Here is a 17,730-nt window from a genome sequence, read left to right on the forward strand (position 1 = left end):
TTATTAGCAAAATTGAAGTAGTCTAGTCATTAGTCAACAGATTGACTGAGGTCATTTTGAAACAAAATTTTAATGCACACCTTTGCCATTGAAAACACTGATTGTATGTCCTCTGTAAACAGAGTGCACAGACATTTACAGTAACCTATCACACTGGGGCTATTAGGCTAATAGGATATATTGAATTTGGAACAGTTTTAATCAGACAATCTGGGGTCATTGTCAAACTAGTTTCCTCTGTTGCATGGTTTCATCTAAAACAATGTATCATATTTTATTTAATTGTTTGAGGTTTGTATCTAAAATGTAAGCAGTGGCTAGCTGTTGGCAAAAATACCTCTTAAGTATAATGGAGCACGGGTAGCATAAAATTTTAAAAAAAAATAGCCTACAAATCAAATACAAGTACATGTACTGCCAAAAAGGTACTCAATAGAGAGACCTAATGTTCTAAATAAAAACGATGTTCTTATCAGAAGCTAAATGTGTAAACAACGAGGTTATTATAAAAGTGGATATTTGTGTTTTGTTAAAGCATGGCCTGTAAATGTGACAGGGATTCACAAGCATTTTTTTTTGCAAGTAGAGCTTTCTCAGCTTTTAACCAGAAAAGGAATGGACCATTTTTTTGAAGAGGGGGGGAAAGTCAGAGATAAACATATAGCCTTAAGAGACAGACAGTAAAGGGGAGAAAAGAATGGATTCCACATAACGAAAAAAAGGTGATTTACCATGTGAACACTTCTGTAGCAGCGTCTTTATCTACTTTTTACCCAATAAACCACAATGAGCGAGTGATACAGAGAGAGAGGCGGTGTGTCAGACTGCATAAATAACTGTCTACCTAATGTAAACAGAGCGGTCATAACCCGACTGAATTAAAACAACGGTTCTGGGCGGGATTAGAGCTCAACGCTCAGGATTGTCTCCTAAATCTTTGAAATGACCCCTGACTCCCTGCAACTCACTCCGCTTCTCACATCTAATTGGCTGAGTTCTAAATAGTCTATCCAATCAGTTTTCACGTTCGACGCGACCGTTAATTAGCCAAAATGTTATCATGCTAACCAAAAGTCCGATTTGACACTCAAATAGGAGTGCTATTAAAGCCGAAATAGTCGTTTAAGTAAGTCAACGTTTTACATAAAGTATGGCCGAACAATAATCTCTTACTAAATTATTTGAAATAAGCTTAGAGCATATTATAAAGCTCGCTCTGTATCACACGTTCTTTACCGTGTACATTTATCATTAAAATTGGCAGGGAGATAAACTGAATTGGACTTGTTTAAACTACAAGCGCATTAACTGCTTTTCGAGTCCCAAATAATCTTTGAAGGCAAACGTTTGTTTATGCAATGACAACCACGTCCACTGTTATCTTCTAGAAACAACATAGAGACACTTATCAGCTCTGACGCTTCGTTGGTGCTCAGGTTCTGCTTTTCTGAAGGAGTGCAGTGATAACAGCGGGTTACCGGGTCAAAGCAAGGCCCACACACGGAAGTAAAACACAATTTAACAAAATAAGAGAAATAATAATTCAAAAATCTGAATACAAGTGTAAAAGTGATACAAATATATTTTATATACACGTATTCTGTACAACATTATCATATCCATCATAATGCAACCGCCTAAACAGGTCTGCATAAGTAAAAATGTATCCGCAGAATATAAAAAATGCAGTTATAAAAACTCGCAATTAATCTTTGAACCAGCAAAGACAGCATTACAAGAAGCATTTAAATAAAAATGTCTTTACAGGAACGAAGGAAAGAGGATTCTTCTCTCTCTCTCTCTCCGTTATTCCCACTCAAAAAATCAGTCCGACTGTATTATTCTTTTTTTAGAAAGTCATTGTTCCTCTAAAAACGAATAGAGATGTCTGCGTGGTTTCGTCAGGACGCCGTTGTTCCACATAACCTTGTCGTGTTCAGCATCTCCTTCAAATCCGTCTCCGGCTTACCTGCAACCATGAAAGGCCACGTCTGCGGAGAAAATACAATAAATTAGGACAAATAGATTTTTTAAAACAGGCCTATTGATTAACTAAACAATTAAATCGCTACCAAAGAAAATATCAGGCAAAATATGTGTCGAGTTATTAACTGCAGTCATCAGGTTAACATTCTGGATAATTGGATGCTCAAGCACTGTTCGGCTATAGTTTGTCGACCTACAGCTCTTAAGTATGTCAAATAAAAGTTTTAATATATTTTATACGATTTAAAATGCGTCTAATGGGTTTAAATATCCTAAAGTTTTTAGTGTATTTGCTGAATTAAATATTATGTATTGCATATTATTCTATATCTCGATATAGCCCAACAGTGCAGTGATAGTTGAGACATTACAGAATTATAACATTTTCTGGTAATAATTTAAGGCCAAATAATACGTTGTATTAGCAGAATTATTTCGAAATAATTCTCAGCGATAAGCCTACAAAATGAAACCACCTGCTTAATAAAGGGTGATATTTTAAAATAATATAATAATAATATTTTAAATCACTAGTCAGCACACAAAGGAATTTGTCGTGCACCTGCTTCACAAGGCTATCATCCTCATCTGTCACCTTGGTGCTCTTATCGTGCACATGAGGCCTAGCAGGAGACTGCAAAACAGGTTTCCAGGAAATCTATCATTTCTAGTGTTGTAGCTTTAAATATTAAATAATCATTAATAATGTTAATTTTGGGGCTAAGGAGCATTAGCCATAGGTCTGTGGTTTAATAAAGTTTTAATTCGGCTTGCATTTTCATATCGTCTTGCCTGACTCAAACTTTTTTTCTTTAACATAATAATCTCTCTTCTTTCTCCCCACTCTGCCCCCCAGTCTCACCAGGTTGACGGGGTGGATAAATCCGTTTTCATACTTGTCGTTGGCCAGTATCTGCCGGAGGTGCGCGATGTAGCTGGACGCCAGGCGCAGCGTGTCCAGTTTGGAGAGCTTGGTGTCCGGCGGTACCCAGGGCAGTGACGTCTTCAGCCGGGAGAACGCTTTAGACAGCACGCGCATCCTGGCTCTCTCCCGGGCGTTAGCCGCGTTCCTCTGCACGTGCTTGCCCTCCTGCGGCGCCACACCTTTGGATGCTGTTTTCCGGGACGCTTTCTTCTTCTTCTTCTTGCCCGGCGCGTCGTTGGTGCACGTGCCCTCGCAGTTGGAGCTCTCCTCTGTGCTATCGTTGGAGTCTTTCCCGGAGGAGCCGAACTTGAGGATGCCGTCGAGGAGCTCGTCGTCTACGTCGCTGAGAGACCCGGTGGACATGGTGGACTGTCTCCGTCTGGTCCTTGCTCAGAACATGGGAGCAGGAAGGTAATGAACAGGGTGGACTGAAACACGCGCCCTGGAGATGTGTTCATGAGCTGCAAACAGAGCGTGAACACAGCAGATCAGAGGTTTTATCTCCATGGAGAGAGAGGGCGTTACCTCATGCTGGGAGGAGACACTGGTGCTGCTCTTACATGCTGGATCCCAGTTGTTCCAGGACCCCAAGAGACCCTGGAAAATATAGTTTATTTGAACAACTCTGTAGCCTATCCGTTTCTTTTAAATTGTAAAGAGATTGATTTATAATTGAGATGTCTTTTTTATATAAGGAAGCCTTGAACTTTACTTTGACTCAACTTATTAATGACCAACCTGTAAACACGTTTTGAGCATATATTGTTACAAACACAGTCTCAATTTACAAAACATGTTAAGCTTTTATTTTTTACAAATCCTAATTTAAAATTTAGGTGATTACAAATGGGCTACTACTGATGAAAATAATGTACTTCAGCTACTAATTATAGGTCCTGATTGGTGGTAATGCCCATTTTTTTTGCACCTTTAATACCTGAAGAAAATTTATCTACAACCTTTAGCACAGATGTAAAGTAACAATTGTTAACTAAAGTATAAAACAAAATCACTACAGTATAAAAAAAAAAAAGTTACATTTTTTGAGTATTTAAAGGTATTTAGTGTTAGCTTATTCCACTCACAGAACCCCCCTAACTTTCAGCACATCTTGCCAGTTAACAGGATAAAGTGCAAGGACAGGGGGGTGTCACGTCTCAAATGGCAAACTGGCGCCTTGGTCCCCTCTGATGTAATTGATATCCGGCACCCACAATCCCCTGTTTGGCCTTCCACATCATTCCACACTGATGCTCCGTGCACTGGTCCACTCAGGGCCGAGTCCAAACAACGACGTCCCTGGAGCTGCTTTAAGAGGAAAAATCTGGGGTATAGCCGGAGAAGTCTGATGATAGGGATGTGAATCTTGTGGATACTGAGAGACTGTCATATGTGGCGTGAGTTTGAATGACTGAAATGATGATGCAGATTTTGCTTGCTGGGATGCAGGATTGCATGTGTGTGCGTTTGTGTGTGTGTGAACTTTTTGCCTGCACAGCTGAAGCGTGTGCAAGGATAAGAGGTGTGTCTCTTGAGAGCTGACCTTTGACCCCTGTGCTTCCGGTGCCACAGTGCTTCTAAACAGACGCCGGCACTACGTTTAATCCAGCAGGATTGACACAATTCAGAAATGCACGTTAAGAGAGGAGCTGAATTTTGGGTCCTGCTGGAGATAAGTGACATCTTAAAAAGAATGACAACATTGTAGAAGAAGACATTCTGTAAAGGAGAGGTAAAGAGAGAGATGGCTCTACATGGAGCAGACAGAAAGGGATAGGAAGGATAGGTGAGGGGATGGAGGGAGAGGACAGAGAGGAAGGAGGCGGATTAATCTCCTGGGTGGGCTGGAAATCAAAGCTCTTTGTGGAAAAGTAATAATAGAGTCTGTTAGATTGATGATCACCTCTGAGATGCACCAGAGAGAGTCAGGGAGAGGGAGAGGAACTAAAATAGCATAGCCCTTTCGCTCTCCCTGTGCGTCGATAAAACACAGTCTGATGTAATATCATCAAAATATTATCTGTACTTGCAAAGGTTTTATTCTCATGTGGTCTGATCATTTGATAAAAGAACTGCATATCGCAAACTTCCTGTATACATATTTTCTAACAACCCTTCATATGATTGGTAAAAAAAAATGTGCAGGCAAATGTTTTGGGAAACTTTTCAATGACCGTTTTTCCCTCCCAAAACCTCGGTCACACACACAGTGACATGAGGCAACAGGTGGAGACGGGGGTAAGTGAGAAAGATGGAGAGAAGAAAAAAAAAGGGGACCCTGGCAGGACCCTGGGACATGCTGCTAATTAGCCGGTTTGGGGTCAAAGGTTAGGCTGGTTGTGTGATGTCACCACGAAGGGACGGGTTCCAGATGTTGCTCGCAGGGCCACCGAGGGGGACACCTGATGCCCTGGGTCATTATCATTTCTCTCTCTGTCTCACACACACGCACACACGGACACAAACACCCTTGTTAAATGTTTCAAACAGAGGCATATGCTGTGAAACAGTGGATCTACCATGTTAAATTCTGGTGGGAATTTCCTGTAGGAGAACAAATATTATTGTATCTGTAATGACAGTAGGGATTGGCTTATGTGTTCTTGCTACAAAGTATAATTCAAACAGTCAAATTCAAACTGAGATTAAAGCGGTGCATGTTTTGACTAATAAACTAACAATGTTAGTAACTTCCCTAACACTGCTGTACTCAAGCGTGTGTACATTTCTTAATTGACACTGTCAGTGCTAAAGGTCGATTTGTTTAATATCTGTGTGGGAGCACTAGCAACTTAAATTCCAACCACAGCACAGGCGGTGAATCAGCTGGTACCGTAAATTACTGCAACTCAAATTAATGACTGAGAGACAGCTAATACCAGCAAAAACTGCTGCTGACGTATCCACAAGTGTTTAAGTAACATTAAAGAAAAGTTAAAGCTATGGGAATCAGTGCTAGTAGCTATGTTAGCAAGCTAGGCAAAGCATTGGAAGCTAGTTGGCTTGGCTTGCTAGCTTTTTACTCATAAAATACAAACTTATGAGCACAATTAGGTATGTTGTAAAGGGACAGACATGCTATCACAACCAATGCTAACATGACATGCTAACCAAACCTCTGTTTGTTTTTCCTTTTTTTAAAAAGAGCAAGAAATGTATTTATTGAACGTTGGTGGGCTATCGAGAGCTAATGTGTTTCAGTCAGTAGCGTTAGCTCGGCTTTCTAGCTTTCACTAATAAAATACTTACTTATGAGCACAATTAGGTATCGCACAAGCATGTCTCTGAGTAACTTTGATCTCAGATGTCAGTCAACTGCTGCGTGTCTGAAGCTTGGTTACTATTTCCACAAATACGTCCGAAAATGGCTTTTTTTTTTTTTTAAATACCATATTCTTAAAATGAGGCATTGCAGTAGATTAAAAAGATTGGATTGTGTTCTTTTGATTTAAAACAAAGGGGGGGAAATGGGAGCTGTAAACAAGGAAAAGCTACTGTCCTCACAGGTTACCAACCATGCTCTCTAAGTCCTGATATTGAAGTTGTTTATGAAGACTAAGATTCACTTTGACTTTTTTCAAATGTTATTTTCTATAAGTGGACTTTCCAACAGCCATGACTTCATTCCCCCATCTTCTTGCTTCACTCGATTTTTCCAACCCTATGAGACTCAACTAAAACAGGCAAAGAAACATGGGGACAATACTTTATGTGAGAGAAACGGATCACAATCTGAAGCAAAATATTGTTTTATTTATTAGCAAAACATTCCACTTGTGTTTTTCTGTGACAGATATGTACAAAAATTGTTTCTAGTTTCTTGGTGGCTGTAAAGAACAGAATGAGAAACTGTAATCTTGGAGGGAGGCTTAGGGTGAGAAAAACATCATCCATCTTTGTCGAGGCACTCCAGTTCCCTGTCCCTTATCACAGCCATACTCCCCCAACACACACAAACACACACACACTCGCACACGTATGCACAAATTGCTTTTCGCCTCAGTTCAAGTACCTCTAAAAAAGGAAGAAAATCAAAGTAAAATAATTAAGAGAGAGGTTGCAGAGAGTGCAAAGATACAGCAGGGAGTAGAGAAAGAGTAAAGGGGCTAAAGGATGTAGCAGACACACTGGACCATAATGGAGAATTATGAAGATGTTTATGGGAGTGGAAATATCTTATTATATTTCAAAAAGACCACAATGCTTTGAAATTCTGTGACAGGAACATCCGGGAGGAGACAAACAGTGATGATTGTCTAGAATAAGACTAATACTCTGTCACAGTGTAGGTTAATGACCAGGAAGTCTTGTCCTACAGTGAGAGGGAGTCTGAGTGTGTCGGGCTCTGGAATGTGTGCACACATGCACACTTAGCTGTATAAGTGCGTGAATCTGTGGTGAATGCTTTAGGTTTCACAATGTGTGTGACGGATGGATTCGAACGTTGTGGAACATAAGTGAAGAAATTGTGAGATATAGAGGGGAATGTAGGGCTGCTTAAGTGTTCCTCACTTTACCTCAGCGACCAATCATTAATATCCTGTTTTGACTAGAACAAAGCTAACATGTTAGCAATGGGCTTGAATAAGGGAGGAAAATGGAGGCCATTATTGACTTATTAAATCACTGTTTATGTTTGAAGATAAGTCAACACAACCACACTGAAATGCCTAATCTATAGGAAAAATGCCTTTAGCTTCAATGTTAGCAGCAATATGGGAAAAGAGTAAGAGTAACCCCTACAATGCTGCGCTAAGATGCTAATAGCAATCGTGATTCTACAATTACATTACAGAATTTTAAAATAGGAGTTTTTTTTTAATTTTAGGAATAAGATTCAGACACTTTTCAAATCTTACAAGCACATTTTTAAAGCATACGAACACCTAAAGAGATGGCAGAAAGTCGGTCTTTTCTTAGCTGCAACACAGCATCGTCTGCCAGTTTTCCATGTCAGCTTTTTTAGCTTTATCCACTCTTACTTCTGCTATCAAAAATCTCAGTTCTTAGGTATTAAAAAACATGTAAATGCAAGGCATAAGAAGAGAAAAAGGGGCTCTCTCTAATTAAGCTAGCTCAATTTGGACGTACAGTGGTCTCACTTTGTGTTAAGCAAATAGATTAAGCTAATTTTAGAGGCAGCGTGATTGCATATTTAGTCAATGTAAAGTCTAAAACCAACAGTTCAAAATGTTTGAACAAAAATTTGCATTTATTGTCAAGGTAAATTAATATACGTCATAAACATTTAGTGACACACATAGTTTGTTTTGCAAGCTTGTAGCTAAAGCGCTAGAGTTGCTAGTTTACGCTCTCTGTTTGGAGCAAATAAAAACAAACAGTAGCTGTGGTTACTTCTTTACGAAAAACAGGCAGAAATTTGCCTCACTCACTGTCTGAACTTACCTTTAGTGTCTTCTACTTAAAGAACAGTTTCATTCAAGCAAGTTGTTAAAGAGGAAAGACGACATGTCAAGGACAGCGAGATAACAGATCGTTAACAGATCAACCCTGGGAAAGAGACGGCGAGAGAAAGAAACAAGTTCGCTACAATTCACACACCGCACAGAACCAAACAATATATTAACAGCATTTTAGACTGAACATTGTGGCTGTAATCTGCAACAGGCACTTCTGTATTGATGCCTCAGCTCAGTGTCCACATTCACACACCGTTACTTCAGTTGTATTGGCTTGAACTTGGATTGGCTGAGAGCCCAAAGCGGCCTGTCGGAAGTTAGCGAGACGTGATGCAGCTGCAGTTTGAGTGTGTTTGTGTGTGTGCTCTTCTACAGTGTGGCACTATTTTAACCTCTGCTGCTACCTCTGGACTGGTGATCGGATGCACAGATAAAAACAGTGTGTGTGTGTGTGTGTGTGTGTGCATTACTGGGCAGTAGGTTAGTGTAGGACAGTGCTGGGTTTCAGAGTCAAAGGTCTGGATTCTGTCACTGTGATGGAGGCTACAGTTTATAAACAGAGAGGGACACTGCTCGGTTTTCTCTCACACAGTGGTACCATTTGGATGTGTATGTATGTGTGTGTGTATGTGAAAAACCAGAACTCCCAGCACCCTTCTAAATCCTCCCCAGCAGCCGTTTGGTCCCCCCCTCCACCTTCTTCCCCTCTTCAGCTTAGTTTTTCTCCCCTCCGCGTCCCCTCTGCTGACTCCCCTCTCTGTTGTTGGACGTCTGGTCGGTTCTGCGCAGCCAAAACAAATAGAGTCAAAACAGTTTAGCAAAAACAAGCAAGACGCAGCCACACACTCAATCCTGTTTAGATACTAATACCTCAGCTTTGAGTTTACAGGCCACATTTAAGCGCAACGTGTGGCAAAATTTGTGACAAAATCTTGAAAGAATCTTGACATTTATAAAGGACAATACACTCAAAACAAAACAATTTTTGTACTACTGATTCAATTCACCAATTAGACTTGATAATGGTTGGTTCGTTTTAATAATTGTATACATATTTCAATTGAATTATTTTTCAGAGTCTTTCGCCTCTCAAAGGTTAGACCTTAGCCATGATTGGCTGACAGTATTTGGAGTGACCTTGTAGCCCCTCCCCCACGTGTGAGATGGTAAGTTGAAATCTTGACGACTTGACTACAAGCTGGTGCAAGAAGGCAGCCTGAGGTTAATGACGGTGAATGACGATTGGTCGATTCAGCGACAAAAAGGTTCTACGTAGAAACCTGCAGCTGCTCTGAACGGCCCATTTCAGAGGCGACCTTTTTAAAAATGTCATTCTGGAAAAACACAGAAGTATGCAGTATTCACTTTTTCACTGTGAACAATAAACAAGCCCAAAATGTGAAACACACACAAAGTATGAGAAAATCTATTTCAAAGATGTGGCCCCTTTAAGAGCGGTCTCACACTCAAGATTTGTGTTTGACGTTACAACATTTTACCTGCATTGCTTTTCAACCCACCTTGCAGACATTTACAGGGCGATATAATGTCAGGATCATCAGTTCACACACCTTATTAGCGGTGTAAGGCTGATATTATTCACACCTGATTAATCAGGCTGTTGTTAACATGGAGGCCGATGATGGAGAGGGATGATAAACAGGGCCGCGCGCTCATTGGCTGGATCAGGTTCTGTGCTTTGATCTTCTTCCTCCTCGTTACTCAGGGGGATGACAGGTGTGTGCGTGTCTGTTTATATATGAAGGAATTTTTGTAACACGTAAAATAAGGTGCAGAAATTCCAGAGCAGCTATCACGGTGGAAAAGATGTGTTTGTTTAGTTGTGTGTATCATATTTATTATCAACATTTTACTCCTCGCTAAGGTTTGAATTTGTTTTATTTTGAAAAATGAACTTTTCTCCATCCTTCCAGATGAAATGATCTCACCACATCATATCTCCTCTGTCTTAGCAGTCTGGTTAGCTCATAGTTACACACTCAAACATGCACAGACACACACTGATTGTCCATAACTTTCAGTGGTAATTACTGCAGCTCACAGTGCAGAGGGAGACAGCGTATTATCAGACCCCAGGAAGCGAGATACGAGCAGTCCCTGAAGGCACCACACAATCAGACTACAGTGAAACACACCCATACTCTTCAGTGAGTCTTGTGTGTGTGTGTGTGTGTGTGTGTATTTGCATTTATGTATTTGCATGTGTCTCTGTGGAGTGGGGGTGTTCGCCTGCCCTTGTCTACATGAACAAACTCCAGGGCTGGAGTGAGATACACCCACATAACCCGCTGATATCGCTGCGTGTAACATCCAGAACTCTGATAACCAGGGACGTGTTGACTGCCGCAAATGCAGGAAAGCCTTCCTGGGCGAAGACATTACGCATATCCCCCCTCCTCCCCACATCCCCCTCCAGGTCCCACAGGGAACCATCGCCCACGCCAGGCCCAGGACGGAGGCTCCTCCTGGGCTACTCCACTGATAGTCCCCCCCTCTAAGAGTGGGCCTGATGTACAGGGAGGAAACTTGTACAAACAGTGCATATTTGACTTATGTGTGCAATCTCTTTCACACAAACGTTCTGCACACCCACAGAAAGCCAGGCATAAAATATACAACAACAAATCTCCTGCACTCGTGTAATATAAACATGAAAAGCCATCGGTTGTTTTAAAGGCAGAAAAGTCTGGAGAGGAGAAAAAACTAGAGGAGGACAAAGAGAGGACATTTGGCAGTGTGTGTGTGTGTGTGTGTGTGTGTGTGCTTGGGATTAAGGTAGCTGACCTTAGCAGCACCTTCTCCTATCTGAATTCGGCCGAATCTGTGTGTGTATCAGTTCTCCCAAGAGACGGCAACATAATGCTACCGGAGGCTAACAGGAGATGACTAAGAGGTGAGATGTGAGTTGTGATAAATAGTGCCCCTCTGACGCGCACACACACACACACACACACACACACACACACACACGAATGTCACATCAAATCTCAAGAGACCCTTAAGATCTTCTAAACCCGCAGGAAGCAGACAAGTGTGTGTGTGTGTGTGTGTATTAGCTCATTAGTGTGTGCATGTGTTTGTTTGTGAGTGTAACCTAAGCTCCGGTGCAGCTAACAGACAGGTCCACTTAGTATCAGAGGACAGACACAACAGCACCTTACCTTTATGCTCAAATCACAAACAGATGTGTGCTAACCACTGTGCTAAATGTTAGCAAGTAATTATTCAATTAGCATGCTAAATACCACCAATACGGCAAGTGCAGGTTGTAACATATTTCCACAGCGCGGGTAGCTATGAGATGACTCAGCACAAAAAATATTCGTACTATGCTTTTGCCAGATTAACTGACATTTTCAACTTTTAGATAGCCGCCTCTTATTAGCATTTATAGACGTGATCCAAGTCCAAAGAGCTTCTAGGCTGGGCCACAGAGGCGCATCAGTGTTGGTTTATTAAATACTGCTCCCTGTGTCCATACGGAAGTGAAAGACCTAGAAGGCAGGTCTAACAGGTTGAGCTCTTCCTAGTTGCAAGCCACTGTGATCATTACAAACACAGGAGTCTGATGCTACGCTGACGTCCAGCACACAAACTTCATGCTGCTCTTACTCTCATCTCAAATGCTGTCTCGCATTCTCACCGTGTTTGTGCTAATATCTCTTTCTCTCCTGCTGTAATTCTTCTTATTTGTCTGAAAAGATTGTTGAGTAGTTTTCTGGTTACACAGCAGTGCGATCACACACATACCACAACTGTGTACCAAACTACAAATGCACTCCCACACACGGTAATGTTTATCCTCTCTCTCTCTGTTAGACCCCGGACCAGGCTCAGCAGTTGCATCAGGTGTTGACCAGCTGTTTGATGAGTGGATGCTTTTTGGTGTATTTATTTCACAGCAGCAATCTGCACTTTAGGAGGTGTGACTGTGTATGTGTGTGTTTGTGTGGCATTGTGGTGTTCATCATCATCATCATCAACATCACCATTAAGTTATTTATTTGTTACAGATTTGTAGTTATACATAACTCCACTTTGTTTGCTTTATTTCTGTTATTCTTTTTATGACTTAATAATTAAAAATCCTTGTTATTCTCATCTACCTAGTTATGTGATACATTTGATTCTTTATTGAATGTAAGTCTTACAGAAGTGTTGGCTACATGTAAGAGCTAATGTCATTAAAAAAATGCAATTTCGTCTCTATGTCTTTGGAGGATGCTATCCGCTTCTCCAATGGGCCCCATAAAACCTCCGCCAGACTACGTAAAACGCAGCATCTGGCGGAGGCCAGGGAGCTTGCTTAACTACACTTCCTTAATCTAGGACGCCCGCCTCTGATGTCATGTCTCGTTTAAAATCAGTCACGTTTGAAAATTTTTAAAGATTTTTTAGACGATCCACTGGTATATTCGTATTTCGGATTTTGTACCGCTCTGAGCCATTGCCTGCAGTGATCGATGTCCTTGACTGGAAACGGTAGTATTTCACTCCAGCGTCTTTCGCTGGGCCGTTCATTTCAGAGGGAGTGGCGCAATGCACGCTGGGTGTTGTAGGAATGTAGAATGGGCGAAACAACGAGCTGTTTGTACAATTTTCTCCACAGCTATGGAGCCAATTTTAAATATTATTACTTCAATCGATTACAGAGAACACCAGCTTTGATTGACAGTGGCTTTTTCCAGGGGCCAATTGCTCCTTTAAGGAAATTTCATACTAAAATCAACTGATCTAAATAAATGAGAGGCCTGCCTTGTGGAGACGAAGTGGAGCTAACCTGTGGTGCGTTAGATTTTTGCAAACTTAAACATTAGAATACACACTGCTGTCCAGTTTTGTAAGACCCTCCGCTGCCACAGTATAAACTGATCAATATCAGACAGGGCATGGTTTGCCATCAGTTGTGAGACAGTGTATGGTGCAAATCCACTCAACAACAGCAACTTGTGACGCTCTCCAAAAGGATTTTTGTGCTACTTTCTGGTTTGTACAGTTACAGAATCAAAACATGTTACACTGGAGATTCAGCTGAGCCACTACGGTTAAAGTAAAAGGTATAACTGAATGCATGTGGCCTCTTCCAGCTCTGATGACACTGATGATGGTTTTCCTGATTTTTTTTTTTTACTTCGCTGTTTCTTCTTCTTTGGTGGAAAAAAAACACAGATCCATCAGCGAGATGGTGGTCCTTATCTATCTCTTTCCCCCGGATGCTAATTAAAGATAATAAACCGTGCGGATCATTTCTCTGCTGCTCCAAACTCACCGTCACCTCTGCTCCGCTCACACCACACATGCACACGGCCAGATGGGGACGGGGCGCGCACACACACACACTTTCACACATTTGCCTGAACACATGGTTGTAGGCTTCCCTCAGGCTGCAGGTGAGTGTAAACTGAAATGTTGTAGATAGTTACTGAGGCAACAGTGAAGCGCCTGTTTAAATAAGCAGTGAATGATAAAAATAGTGTCAGGGGCTTTTAAACACACATATCGCTTCATCTTTCACACACACACACACACACACACACACACACACACACACACACACAAAATTAATATCTCAGTATGTCTAAGTTTAAACCTGTCGTTTATCTTGACCCCACGCCTTAAACACAGGTGTTTGGAGAGCTCACAGAGTCTGACGCCAGATGAAATGATATCATGTAGCTATGTATCAGTCCTCTCTTTCTCTTCTTCACACACGATTGTTTCCCACAGAAACTCCACTTCACTTATCACAAACACACACTTTTTCCCCTCACTTACAGCTCAAATACACAGATATTTATTCAGCGTAGAGACAGAGAGTCTCACGAGCGGAGCGGCCTGCAGATTTTTATTGGGCAAGAAGATAAAACGTCGAGCTCTGCTCTGTGTCCATTAGGGCTGAAACGGCCAGAGGAGCGTCTGATGAAATGGAATAAACTGTTGTGGTTATCTTCTCTGGCTGCTGCACACAGACGCACACACACAAAACCATTCACGCACGCGCACACACACACACACACACACACACACACACAGAAATCCTCCTTGGTGTTGCCCAGGTCTGTATTTATCCCTAACCATAACAGAGCGGGAAGATAATGGCTGATGGGACCGTCGTAAAAATAACCTGGCACACGTCTGTTTGGACTAACCTCGTCTCTTCCTTTCTCCCTCCTTCTCTCTCCCTCCATCATGTTTTATTGCCCTCTTCTATCTATCTATCTATCTATCTATCTATCTATCTATCTATCGTTCTTTTCATGCTCAGTTGCGAATATGTTGCATATTTATTTTGGAGGAGCATGAACTTCTTATCAGCAGAAAAAAAGGGCTGATTATTTCCCCTTCAAACTAGCCTCTTTTTTTGCATACGATATAAAATAGTTGTCCAAATATGTTAAAAACTGAATCTGAGGGGAAACACAGAGAACAAAGACACAACATCTATCACCGAACACTTCCCATGCTGGGGTTTGAACTGCACCTACACACAAACACTAATCATAAACATCTTTACAAGTCACATGATATTTCTAATAAGCTCACTTCACCTTCGCTTTGAAACACTGGTTTTCAGAATGAATTCAGGTCAGGTCATGTGGTGGATGTATGTGTTATGAGTTTCTAGTTTAGTTCTGGTTTTGTCTTGTATTTCGGTGTAATTACTTTCATTGTTTTAACTTGTCACTTTGTCTGTTGTCATGAGTTCTCATCCTTTAGTTTTGTATTTAGTTTATTCTATGTTCATGTCAGGATTTGGTCTTGTTTGGTTGTGCATTTCGTTTGTGTTTTATGGGTTAGATTACTTCCTGTTTTACTTTGCAGTAAAGTCCTGAGTTTGGTTTCTAGTGTTTCCCGTTTTATTTTGTAGTTCTTGCCCCTTGTCTTGTTTTACTTCCTTCCTTTGTTCTGTTTCCCGCCTTTCAGATTGTGTGCCCTGCCCTTATTGTGTTCACCTGTGTTAATTAGTCTCACCTGTCCCTGATCACCCTGTGTGTATTTAGTCTCTGTGTTCCTACCCTTCTGGGCCAGTTCATTGAGTCTATGTCCGTGACCTGTCGTCCTTCCTCCTGTGCATTTGTTCCTCATGTTTCTAACCTGGATTATCTCCCTTGACTCCTCGTGTTCCCTTGGATTATCTGTTCCCTGGATTTGTTTGTAAGTTTTTTTTGCTCTGCCTTTTGTTTTTCCTTTTTTTGTGTTTTAGATTTTGTTTTTGTGTTTTTACTTTAATTAAATCATATATCATTAAGTCTGCACCTGGGTCCTCCACCTTTTTGTGAACATTCAAACCGTGACAGTAAGTCCGACCAGAGTTTACACTAGACCTTTTTTTTACTGCCAATTATGGCATGAATGACTCATTAGACATCATCCTAAATGTGTTTCATTGCATTTTATTAACGTTGAATAAAATAACTTTACGATAAGCTACATGAAGAAAATAATAAGAAAAAAAATAGCCTCTTTGGTCCAAATTCGAGTTTAGGTCAGTTTGCTTCATTGGGGCTTTGACGAACGGACGAAGTGCTCCGCTGCTTTGCAAAGTTGGGGCCATCTAACCCATTGGGACAACTTGCAGCTTATTAACCTCTTTCCTCAGGGAGGCGGCTTCTCAGGGCTGTTTTTTTCCGGTTCTGGAGCGAGAATCCACGCTCTGCGGCCTCATCCAATACGGGAATTGTGCTGGCAATCTTTGCCGGCTTTGCCCAGTTGGAGTAGATTTGAGAAGAAGAGTGATAGTTTCATAGGCTGTGTGGAATTTTAACCTGCCCTAGCCACGCAATGCTGCCGAGTACCATGAAAGAAAATGATGGGTCGCACTGTGCTGTTGTCCGTCTCCGCCTGTCCATCTCTCGGTGTTTTAACAGTGGAGGCAAATGCTGCATATGTTTATATTTAAATTCTCTTGGCAACACGTCTTTTACTTAACCCAATAGCCTATTCAATAAGCCGTTATTCATTTTTGAATTATTTATTTTTTCATATTTTTCCACTGGACATTTTGGCCGTTGATACCTTCATCTGCCAGACAACTACACATGATACTGGCTGGTAGATACCGGCTAATGCAAACCCTGAGTCCGACAATCGCTCTATTTTAGCTCCATTTTTGGTCTCCACCATCAAGTGAAATTCTTGGTTACTACATACGCCACTAAATTGACGCCACTTGGTAAAGTAACTACACTTGTGTTGCGCTTTTTTTAAGTCTTGTGACCATTCAAAGCGCTTTTACACTACATGTCACATTCACCCTTTCACACACAGATTCACACACCGATGACAGAGTCTACTAAGCAAAGTGCCTTCACACACAGCGATGCCACCGGGAGCAATTTGGGGTTCAGTGTCTTGCCCAAGGACACTTTGACATGTGGACTGTAGCAATTAGGGATCAAACCACCAACCTTTCCGCCAGCTCTACCACTGAGCCACAGCCTCCCCTTCTAACTATTTGTCAGGCAGTCATAAAATGAGTCCAAGTAAAAGTAATGATGCTCAGTGTCTGCAAAGGCTGCCATTTCACTTAGTAGTTGCATGCTAACACATTATTCATAACAAGTTTATACGCAGCTGTTTTGATGTTATGTGCCCCCTAGTGGCCAAAATATGATTCACGCAGCTTTAAGTTTCATGGCTGATTTTGTTGAATTTCCATGATTGTTTGGGACATTCTCAACTCAAATAAAATTTTCTTTTACGACAGGAAGTTTTAAGACCCGCTGCCCGGAGTTGATTTCCAGAGATTTCCACATTTAAAACCTTTGTGTTACCCAAGATCCCCCTTTCCTGTGAGTCAATAAAACCGGAAACAATTACACTGAAAACCCACAACAAGACAGCTGATGACTTGAGCACACTCTCTGAACTCCAGAGGAGGACATGGTGGGCCTTTTAAAACGCTGATCCTCATGTCTGATGAGAATGGGAGGCCGATATTTTATTTCTCTGTGGAGGACGGGGATACAATATATCTGACACAGCTTTATTGGCTTACCCTTTAATGACTTCCTGCGCAGAGAGGCTGAAGGAGACGGAGGGAGTCGCTGAGAACTGGGATCTTCTTGAAAACTTTGTTTTTCGTTGAAGCTCTTTACCTCATTTCCAACGCCCCTGCTCCCCACACCAAACGCTAATTTCCCCTTTAGCTTCCCTCTATCTACCGCTTCATCGTCATTTGGAGCGACTGTAAAGTAAATGCCTCTTCAGCATGATAAGTATATGACCTTGTCCATGTATTCCTCAGTGTACCTCTCCTTCTCTCTCTCTGGATGGCTAAGATGGGGTTACTAATGAGCAAATGTTCTGATGATGAAGCCTTTTTCCAAGAATCTCTCTCTTTCTCCCAAACGCCCGTGGCCTTTGGATGACTCCCCA

General features: G+C 41.5%; 1 protein-coding gene across 1 annotated transcript; it reads right to left on the bottom strand.

Annotated features, from left to right (window-relative positions):
• Window positions 1–1,824: 1,824 nt before the first annotated feature.
• On the bottom strand, window positions 1,825–3,274 carry tcf21 (transcription factor 21). The gene is made up of 2 exons (XM_069657658.1): window positions 2,849–3,274; window positions 1,825–1,991 (listed from the first exon to the last, which is right to left on the bottom strand). The coding sequence occupies exons 1-2, from the start codon at window positions 3,272–3,274 to the stop codon at window positions 1,902–1,904; spliced, it is 516 nt and encodes a 171-aa protein (XP_069513759.1). The 3' UTR covers window positions 1,825–1,901.
• Between the last annotated feature and the right edge of the window lie 14,456 nt (window positions 3,275–17,730).

Source organism: Semicossyphus pulcher, unplaced genomic scaffold (genome assembly GCF_022749685.1).
Source record: "Semicossyphus pulcher isolate SPU_LCO1_2020_fin unplaced genomic scaffold, fSemPul1.0.p SCAF_11, whole genome shotgun sequence".
Taxonomy (NCBI): Eukaryota; Metazoa; Chordata; class Actinopteri; order Labriformes; family Labridae; genus Semicossyphus; species Semicossyphus pulcher.